The following is a 10,735-nucleotide window of genomic DNA, read 5'->3' on the forward strand; positions in this document are numbered from 1 at the left end:
AAACTCAGAGTTAAAAACGATACTCAGGGTTGAGTAACCCCGAACTGTCCAACTCGGAATATTCGGTTTCAGAAAGGCTGATAACAATTAGTTCAGTCAACGCGGAGTTGCTTTAACCCCAAGTTAAGCGCGCGGACGAGGATACATAAAGCCCTGATTAGTGGAGCACAGATTAAGCGAGTCACCATGGAGACGGAGGGAAAGAAGGCGCGGTCAATGTATTTCACAGCGCTTGAGGCCGAAATTCTGATGGCAGCATATGCCGATAACATGCAAATTCCGCGGAAAAAAAGTAACACAGCCTCAGCTGCAAAAGAAAGGGAGCATGCATGGCAAAACATAGCCGACAGAGTCAATGCATGAGTGTTAATTTAAACGTTGATCTAGGGATTTCCACCCATTTAACACGTTATTTTATTATATTTTATTTTATTTTTTATTTTATACATTTTATTTTGTGATGTGAGCGCAGGTGCAACCCAACAGGCCCCCAACGTTCCTGGCAGCAAGTAAAAATGAAATATAAAAATATAGTCCAAACAGGTAAGGTGTAATTGTATTATGAGCCATAGTGCTTGGTCTGTTTGTCCGATGTAAATCAATTGCAGTTAGAGGCTACATTAATTTTCTTTCTGTAAGCACTTATTGAAATTATCTGAGCACATTACAAGTACATATTTGCTTACTCTGTATGCTCAAATGTGACCCGTTATAGCCAACAGAAAAAAAAGCGGAGGCCTGAAAAACAGGTGGAGGTCCTCCACCACCACCACTCACAGAGGCTGAGCAGTTGGCTTCCACATTTGTGATAATGTTGGCAGCATCACATATGATCTTCACAGTGCAGAGAACACAAATTAGCATCCATTACTATAATGAAATAATTTGTTAGTTTGAAATGCTACAGGGAACTATGTACCTGTACATTAATGCTGTGGAAAGACTTCCTGTTCACATAGTCTCCTTCATTTACTGAAGGAGCAATGATTGGAATGTGAGTGCCATCTATACAGCCAATCACGCCTGGGAACCGTGAAAATAAATGTAAGATTTAAGTAGTAGTTCAAATATCACCACATCATGAATTAAGTTTTGTTCATCCTGATACCTGCAATTTTGTGGCATCCCTCTTTGATAAATCTTGTGGGTCTATGACCGGGGAACACCACAAACGAGCACAGGAGACGTTTCAGTGCAACTGTAACATTCCTGACTGCTCGACAGACGGTAGCCTTGGAAACGTGCTCAGCGTCACCAATATTATACAGAAAGCTCCCGTTTGCAAAAAAAAACCGAAGTGCGATACAAATAATATGTACAGAACTGAGAGAATGTCCGCGATGTGTCACATGAGCAATATTAGGCCTGAGGATGTTATTCAAATAAATTATAGATTGTGCTGAAAAACGGTAACGTTCACACAGGAAATCATCAGGAAATGATAAAATGTCCAAACGCGCTCTAATCACTCTCTCCCAGCGGAGAGAATTTGGGCTTCAACATCTACTGGCTCTTCAAGGAAGGGGCACGCCATGTCTGACACTTCCTACAGTCAGGTTTCTGACAAAGAGGCGGAGAAGGTCAGGGTTAGTTGAAGTAAACCTGCTAGGGGGCAGGTTAGCTTCACGGAGTGTGTCGTCATAGTAACTCACTCAGGATTAATCTAAACTCGCTTTGTGAAACCGAAAACCCAGAGTTTTCGTTAACTCAGGGTTTACTTACTCAGAGTTTGCACTAAACCGGCTTCCTGAAATAGGGCCCAGCTCTTAATTGCCTTCCATCCTGGGCAGGCACTTGTCAAAGTCCCGGTTGTCCTACTGGGTGGCAGCCTTATGCCTCTAGGTTCCCCTAGAGGCATAAGCAGGTGCTAGATGCCCCTCAGCTGTAACCTTTGTCTCCTTGATCAGCTTGCGGGCCAACCATGAGCGGTCCTTGCATCTTGACTTGCTCAGGCCAGTCTTGCATCTGGCAGACTGATGTTTGCCCCCCCCCAGGCAGGGCCTTTGCATCTGGTGGGGCCTTGACTGTCTCCTTGTGGGGTGAGTTACCCCGCACATATGGAAATTGTAAGTACTTGTAAGTAACTGTAAGTCTCAATATGGTAACATACGGTTACACTGTAAGCTTGCTTACTTGGTTTCCCCCCCTTGACATGATGTCTGCTTCTTGGAGTGAGAGACTGTCTCCAGCTTCAGGCCGCTTGGAGATGTGTTCCAATCAAACCATCACTGGTTTCACATCTGCGCAGCTGTTTTATATCTAAGCTGTGGGGCATGACTGAGGTAGCCATATATATATAAATATACTGCTCAAAAAGATTAAAGAAACATCTTTTAATTAAAGTATAGCACCAAGTCAGTTAAACTCCTGGGATAGTTTTTCATGCTACTGTGTGAGGCAGGCAGGCAGACCCAAAATGTAGACTCACAAGCAAGACTATACTTGAAAGAGTTTACTTAATTTAAGGTTAAACAACTAAACTGGGAATGCTAAGTTAGAGAAACTAAACAAACAGAATAATACAGGGAAACACAGTACCGACAGGACACACAGCAAGATGGGATATCACAAAACTGGACAGAAGGAGATACAGACAATATATACACAAAAGAGGGACTCAGGGAGGAGAGGAAACGCCTGGGGAACATGGCTGGACATAATCTAACTGTCGAGACAGGGGAAGTAAAACTGAACATGATGCACACAGGACAAGAGAATATCAACATAAAACACAAGAAACACAAACTGAGACGCAGACTGGCTAAATATGGGGAACAGAGGGATGAGACAGAGACAAGACTAGGAAGACACAGAACAAGGGTGACGGAGCGAAAGGAGTAATAATGAGTCAACTGCAAAACAGGAATGGTTTTACCTTTTGTTGGTGACATCTTTTTCCCTGTTTTTTGCTAGTTTTATATATGGCTAGGGTCAGTTTCACTACTGGTAGCATAAGGCAATACCTGGACCCTACAGAGGTAGTAGGATTTAGGTACTGTAGCTCAACTCCTCCAGGACGGCACATCAATACATACCATTTCCAGAAGGTTTACTGGGTCTCCCAGCACAGTCTCAAGAATGTGAAGTTGTACAATATCTTCAAGCCATCACCAGGACGGGTATCTGCCCCTTTGCGCAAGGACGAATAGGATAAGTACTGCCAGTGCAGTACAAAATGACCTCCAACAGGACACTGATGTGAACGTCTGCCCAATAGCCTCTAGAGGTACCAGTGGTCACTGCTAGGCAACGGCACCTGAATAGATATTGGGTTTAAATCCTTGGAACCATTGTCAGACCCTATGCTGCTGCACTGAGTCCTAGGTGCTCCTGGTGCATGACATGCACGTGTATCATATGGCAAGAGCATGCATGCATGCAGCGCCTGGAGGATTAAGGAACTGATAACATAGACTGGCCCCCAAGCTTGCCAGACCTAAATCCAATAGAGGACCCTTAGCACACTATATTTCAGTCCATCCAGTACCACCAGGCTGCATCTCAGACTGTCCAGGAGCACAATCTGTTGAGTCATTAGGAGTATGCCTTCTCATTAGGAGCAAGTACATTCAAACAACTCGCTTTGAGTTGCTACAATGACGTTTCAGCAACATGGACTAGTGTGCCACATTACTTTTTTTGGTTGATTTTTGAGTGTCTTTGAAATTAACCTTTTGTAGGTTGATAATTTGCATTTTCATATCCAGCATTATGTAATTTCTCCACTGAAACCTAATTTGTTTTCAAAGAATTTCTAATTTTTTTGAGCAGCATTCTATTGTATCATTGGGCATTTTCACACCTGTAGTTCATTTACTCTGGTCTGAATCAGCTGATGCGGTTCTAGTCAGTTTTATCGTTTCCCCATGTTTGGGTTTGTTTTTACTCAGAGAAAAAAAATCCAAGTGAATCAAAATGCGTCACTACAAACCACGTGAGAAGATTCAGTCTGCTTATTCGCCAGAGCTATCTGGAGTGGTAGCAACAAAAGTAAATACAGGAAAAAGGTCTTGTATTCTACTTGAACAAGAATTTACATTCATTTCACAGCTAGTTGCTAGCCCATACAGACCTTTGCACACCTAAAACACTTTGTGTCGCAGAGTGCGTGGAGTTGCAAACCCAAAATGCTAACACTATAAACAGTACAACGCGACAAAGAGCTATGGAAACTGAGGGCTTGAACACACACATGAGGTAATCAGGGAGATGGAACACACCAGGGAACACATCTGAACTAAATCAAGGAAATGAGACAGAGGGAAGCAAAACTGAAAACAATGCATTTAGGACAAAGACTAACAATATAAAACATGAAATAAACACTGACTAAGACTACGACACATAAACTGGACATAAACAAAAAGTAAACAGATAAGGATCATGGAAACTGTTACGGTCGCTGACCTCTAGTGGCTGGGGGCCCCCACCCCAGATAACACTTCATTTTTAAGTGGGGCGTAACGGAAACCTTGCCACATCCTAGAATACAAAGCATATGTACAGCTTTTTTTTTTTTAGTTCAAACTGATTACAACTAGTTGTTATACGTTGTAAACCAACTCCTCTGGCGTTCATTTGGAACCATGCCAAGACCACCTCCTCCAGAGTGCGGTTGTTTTGGTCCAAGCGCAATTACTGTGTTCATATCTGCCCAAACGAGTCACACCAAAGGGCAAAAACAAACCAGAGTTAATTTGAATGAATTACACACCGCATGTGTGAAAACACCCTTAAATTCAAAGCAGTTAATTACTTGTCTTATGTGTATTACATGACTCTAATCAAACGTGTCAGTTTGAGTCTGTTAGAGTTGATTGTCAAGTATGAAAAAGTTCCAGAGAATAATGACATCTGTTCCTAAAACAGAGAAAATATTGGTGCTGTATATGTAAAGTCTATTTCAGAAGACAAGAAAATAGCTCAGCTGTTATATTGAACATTAATAATCTTAATGTCAAAGGTTTAAGGTCACACATATAGTAAGTTCAAAAGATATTAAATTTACATATTCACATGTCAAATCTGAAGAATTATCACACATTAAAAGAGGTTAGTGTTCTGACACAGTTAATAAGTCATTGTTTCAGGGGCCTACAGAATGCTTGTTGCTGTTAAAGAAAACCTAGACGAGGCAAGAAACAAAAGTAAAATAAAATCCTGGCACAAAAGATAGTCTCATTGTGTCTTACTCGCCCACCTGCTTTAAAACAGAGGTTAAAAGCAGAAAAGGCCAATAGATAAGGAAAACAGAAGGATTAGTGTGGAAGTCATCAGAACACAAGGAAAACCCAGAACAGGAAACAAGGAGAATCTTCTCAGTTACCAGGCAAGTCAAAGGTAAACCAAGGCAGTGTAAGACTCGGCTGAACGAGAAGCTAAAGCACGGTGGAAGAAGTGAGCAAGATTGAATTGAATGCATTTTTACTGTAATTATCTTAGTAAAAAAATGATGAAGAAAAACTAAATAGTTGCTGTCATTTAAAGTACTACCATACAGTTTTGCTTGATTTTATCCATTTTGATACTAGACATTATTTGAAATGTTGTTCTAGCATTTCAAATATTGTCTGCAAAATCTATAGAGAAATAGACCCCTGACTTCATCGGTTTACTACTGTTTCAGTTTATTAATGTTTGATTGGTCAAATTCGGTGAAAATATTTACTACTTTTGCATTTCAATTTTCTGTGTTTTACAAGCTTATTAAACATTCTCATATACTGTCACCATAATTTTAAATAACCTCCCCACTAAGATTAGAAAATCCCCTCTGCACTTCAGATCTTTCCCATCTGGTTCTGCATAGCATATTAATTGGCATTTGTTTTTGTTAAGGTATGCAATGTCTATAACTGTAATGTGTTCTTCATTTGGATATATTTATCTGACAGTTCCCATAAGATGGAAATGGAATTTCCAAAAAACAATAAATGTCATAACAGCTTTTACTACGACTACTACTATTGCAGCTACCACTAGCACTATAGCAAGATTGCGTTCACACAAAGGAGCAGAGTAATAACGTACCTTCCAGTTTTGCATACTCTGACAGACGCTGGTAATTGACCTGAGCTGCCTGCTCCAAACACTTACGGATCACACCTTTGACTTCCTCTTGTGGGACTGGGGTGACAATATCTTTCATTAAAACCTTATACAAAAAACACAGCAAAATTATTGTTATTTATTTATTTTTGCAGTACCTTTTAATAAAAGATGTAAATAAATATTGTAAAAACATGTCCTCAGGCTTAAATGAAAAAATTACTCTATAGCCTCCATATGTCCCATTAAATCTTTAGGTTTTGTTGTCCTCATGTTAAGAGTTTTATTACTTTTAATTATTGTTGTTTTGTTTGGTTTTGGCATGGAAATATTATCATTAGTTTCAAGAAAAGATGACAGTTTGAGCTAAAGTTTAAAGGTAGAGAGCAGAATTAAACAGGTTTCAGTTTGCTCCGCATTGTTTGTTATAAAAATCAACTAACTCTTTCCCTCCAGTAAATAAAAAGAAACCTGACAAACCTAGCAAGTAGTAGCAAAATCAACAATGATAAAAAAGAAATAGCAGCGTAGTATTGTATGACTGGACATATAGTCCTTCCCAAAGAGCCACCAAAAACAGGTAGGATCAATCTTATGTTTTATCCTGTGTTACAACAGTCTTACCCTTTCGAGCAGGGACAGAGTTGCCTTCAATGCCCCTTCAGGTCTTCCAAATGGAAAACAGTACCTGTTTAGAAAAGAGGTTTGTTTTGTTTTTTTTTCAAACTTCAACAGTCCAATTGGACAATGTGTCATTGTGTAGTTGTTGCAATGGGTCCTACCGGAAGTGTGTAATCTGGTTTTCAAGAAGCACCCGTAGCCTCTCCTTGATTTCCTCAAAGCGCTCTTTCTCCTCAACAGTGACTGTGCCGATACCGTCGGGCCTGAAACACAGAGGCATTTGAAAAAATGCACTCAAAGTTTCTGTTGAACCTTTCAGCACAAATGTCAAAATACCCATATTTTCCACGGATAATGTTAGCATTTGCTTATACCTCAGATTTTGATCTAACGTATAATTCATATTTTTAAAAAACTGTTAACTTTTTTAATAAAGGAAATGGCAATATTACTTACTTTTATTAATTGAAATGTAAAATGCATATTTTCTGTTCTTTATTAAAACTGTGGTGTTGAAACTGGAATTAATCAGTAAATTAAAATTAAAATTTTCTTATCAGGGTCACTCCATATAACATCCATCCATTCGCTTCCTCTTGTCCTTTCCAGGGTCGTGGGGGGCGCTGGAGCCTATCCCAGCTTGTCATAGGGCAAGAGGCAGGGTACACCCTGGACAGGTCGCCAGTCTGTCGTAGGGCCAACACGCAGAGACACAGACTCACATTCACTCACAGATTCACACTTATGGGCAATTTAGATTTGGACTGTGGGAGGAAGCCGGAGTACCCAGGGAAAACATGCAAACTCCACACAGAAAGACCCCGGCCTGATGGTGGAATTGAACTCAGGACCCTCTTGCTGTGCGGCAACAGTGCTAACCACCGTGCCACCGTGCTGGTGGCACCAACATAATCTGAAAAAAGTTTCAGTTTGCCCCCTGGAGAATGAGTTACAGGCTCTCACAGCACATGGGGTGGGCCAACATTTCTTTGTAGAGCCTTCATAATGTCTTACATATAGGAGACATTATGAAGCATCCAACAGCAAACCAGGATCAAGTAGTTGTGCCTATAACTGAAGGAGGCATTGTAAGTGGAGGCATGCACGCTGAGATGGTTTAATTATATTTCAGATTAATTAAATTATTTAAATATGCAAAATTCATACAAAGTATTCAACATGCAGATTCACATAAACAAAACATTTGTTTTTGTGGTAACACTTTATTAGTCGGCAAAGCACTTGGTGAATCCATGACCACATTATTCACCTATTATGTTATTAACTAACAGTGTTTCCTCAACAACCTCAAATTACTGGTTAAGATGAGATAAGATAACCTTTATTAGTCCCAAGCATGGGAAATTTGTTGGGTTAAGGCTGCTGACCTTTGCCAGTGCCATCTTACCCTTCCGACCATACATTCATTACAACATCACATGGGGAAGACAGGTCAGAGGGGTATAACAATGGAAAATGCACAACATGAGGAAAGACGAGGAGAAAAAATAACTCCCCCCAGACTGAGCTCCAACCGGGAGATCAGTTTGAGAACAGAAAAAAGCACCTCAGCACATGAATCAGCACATGTCACGACATAGAAGACATAAGCTTCGAAGGCATTTGGAGGGGGTGGGGGTGAGTGTAGGTCTGTGTCAGTGTACATGCATATGTGTGCGTGTGAGTGTGTGTGTGTTATAGAAAGTAACGTCATTATACATGAATTATAGTTTCAGTATTCTTTCTGCTTCTGCTTTCCTTGACATTTTCTTGCAATTTCTGTATAGAAAAGAGGTAAATTTTTAAGTGTTGTGATTATCTGTCTCTCTTCTATTGTTAATTGCCTTTTTTCTCACCATTTTGTAGCAACACACTACTTTCTGCAGTGCAATACTGTTCAACTGATGCTCACTAAGGTATGGTATCACAGTGTGTTCCATCACTGCATTTATGCAGACAGGGGGTTGTAAGTAATCCAGAAAAATTGAAACACCCATAGGCATTAGTAACAGCAGCTTTCAAGGCTTGATCAACCTGCAGGACAGCTTTAAATTATTAACCTATTTTGTGTTCACCGAAAAAGCCCCTTTCTTATAATTATGAAATGTTCATTATTTTTCAATTTTGGGTAACCTTACCTTTTTTTTTAACCTCTGGCAGTTCAACACTTACCTTTGTACCATTTCAAGCTATTCATTGGACTTGAATGACTTGAATTGCAATAAATGACTGGAAAGATTGTTGTAAAATCTTTGGGCGGTAGTGTAGTTGCACCACTAGTAAATAAATTTACTTTTTAATTTGAAGAGAGTCTACACCCGAGTCCTGCTTCTGCCTAGCAGCACATTGACTGATTCTGTTTGATTATGGAATTGCCCTAAATGAGCAAGCAGGGGTGGGTATACTTGTATCCTCCCAGTTTGCTGCCTGTATGTTGAAGTTTTCACCAGTGGATGAGGGGTTGCTTGCCTGCACCTTAGGGAGAACCTTAGGTCCTGACTGTCATCTGTACCCGTGTGTCAGCCTTGTTGGATTCACTGGGTAGAGTGCTGGAGAGTGCACTCTGGTACACACCAGGACACAGCGGTTGATGATTGATTTTGTAATCATATCATCAGATCTACGGCTATATGTCTTGGACATGCAGTTAAAGAGAGATGCTGAACTGTCAACTGTTGGATCTGGTGGTTGGGGAAGATGCTGGGCATACCTGGTGCATCCAAATGTATAATGAGCTGGCAGAGGCACCATTCCACGACATCTTCAATTCCCACCTCTGGCAGAGCTTCGATTAGATTATTAAGGGTGCTCTGCAGATACTGATGCTGAGTGAACCATGTTCTGCATCTCCATTGCTGAGCCTGTCCCAGGGAGTTGTGGCTGCAGGGTAGTTCGTTCTTGGTGTGGGAATAATCTGAGAACCAGATGGTAAAGATCGGACTTGGTCTCCAGTTGCAGCTGACTGCTAAGCCAAGGAGAGTGAAGCTCAGGCAGTGGTTGATGCAAAAAACTGTGTGGGAAGAGTTTGGTGAGACCATGGATTAAGGCTTTCGGTTTGCCTCAGAGCAATTCTAGCAAACAATTAGAGGAGTCAGGAGGGGGAAGCAGTGCTGTATTCACAAAGCATCCCACTACCATTGTGGTGGTTGAGGTCTCGGGCATTGCCTCTGGATTGGCAGACTGGGGGTGATGGTTCCCTTGTTTAAAAGGGGTGAGGGAGTGATCCAATTATTAGGGCATTACACTCCTCAGAAAATCTATGCTAGGGTACTGGAGAGGACAGTCTGTCCATTAGCTGAACTTTGGATTTAGGTGGAACAATGCAGTTTTCCTCCTGGTTGTGGGACACTAGACCATCACCTTGGGGATATTCAAGGGTGTGTGGAAGTTTGCCAAACCAGTGTACTTTTTTGCTTAACTTTTTACTTCATTTTGTGGGCAAGGCATTCAATCTCAACCCTCAAAGTATCATGTGGGCGATGCTTTGGGAGTATGGAGTGTCTGGCTGTTGGCCGTTCACTCCCTGTACAACCAACTTGGTTCATATTGCCGGCAGTAAGTTGGACTAGTTTCTGAAGTTTGATTCAGCTCACACAACTCCTCCCGATCTTTCAGCTGTGCCAGAGAATACCACAATTTACAGGAAGTGTTCACTAAAGATAAAGCCCTATCTCTGTCTTTGCACAGAACCTATGACTGCACCATCAATCTTCCCTTCAGTTGCCTTTACAACCTGTCGCGGCATGGGAAGGAAGTGATGGAAAAATACAATCTTTGGCCGCTTGAATCATCTGTCCGTCTTCCTCCCTTGTAGGTGCTGTTTATTTGTTTGTTATTAAGAAAGACAAATGCATAGACTATCGTGGACTCAAATAACCTTCAAGAACAAATATCCACTGCCCCCAATCACTTCTGCTTTTAAGCCCCTCCCGGGGGTCACTGATTTCACTGAACTCAATCTCCGTAACGTCTACCACTTAATACGCATCTGGAAGGGTGACGAGTGGAAGCCTTTGACACATATTGGACACTTTATACCTGGTCATACCCTTTGGATTAACAAATG

At 41.1% G+C, this 10,735-nt stretch overlaps 1 protein-coding gene across 6 annotated transcripts in view; it reads right to left on the reverse strand.

Annotated features, from left to right (window-relative positions):
• LOC147329784 (calcium-dependent secretion activator 1-like) overlaps nt 1-10,735 on the reverse strand; it is a 352,004-nt gene that overhangs the window by 126,959 nt on the left and 214,310 nt on the right. For all 6 annotated transcript variants that reach the window (XR_015129022.1, XM_086291119.1, XM_086291117.1 and 3 more), the window contains exons 14-16: nt 6,831-6,932; nt 6,673-6,736; nt 6,031-6,154 (exon numbers count right to left, since the gene is read on the reverse strand). Coding sequence is in view for 5 of the 6 variants with exons in the window: in XM_086291119.1 (XP_086147245.1) it covers nt 6,031-6,154; nt 6,673-6,736; nt 6,831-6,932 (290 nt within the window). In the remaining variant the exon portion in view is untranslated. The remainder of the gene's footprint in view (nt 1-6,030; nt 6,155-6,672; nt 6,737-6,830; nt 6,933-10,735) is intronic.

Source organism: Aulonocara sp. 'chitande type north' Nkhata Bay, linkage group LG5 (assembly GCF_057382095.1).
Source record: "Aulonocara sp. 'chitande type north' Nkhata Bay isolate Kocher_YH1m ecotype deep benthic linkage group LG5, A_spYH_male_GT1.1, whole genome shotgun sequence".
Lineage (NCBI taxonomy): Eukaryota > Metazoa > Chordata > Actinopteri > Cichliformes > Cichlidae > Aulonocara > Aulonocara sp. 'chitande type north' Nkhata Bay.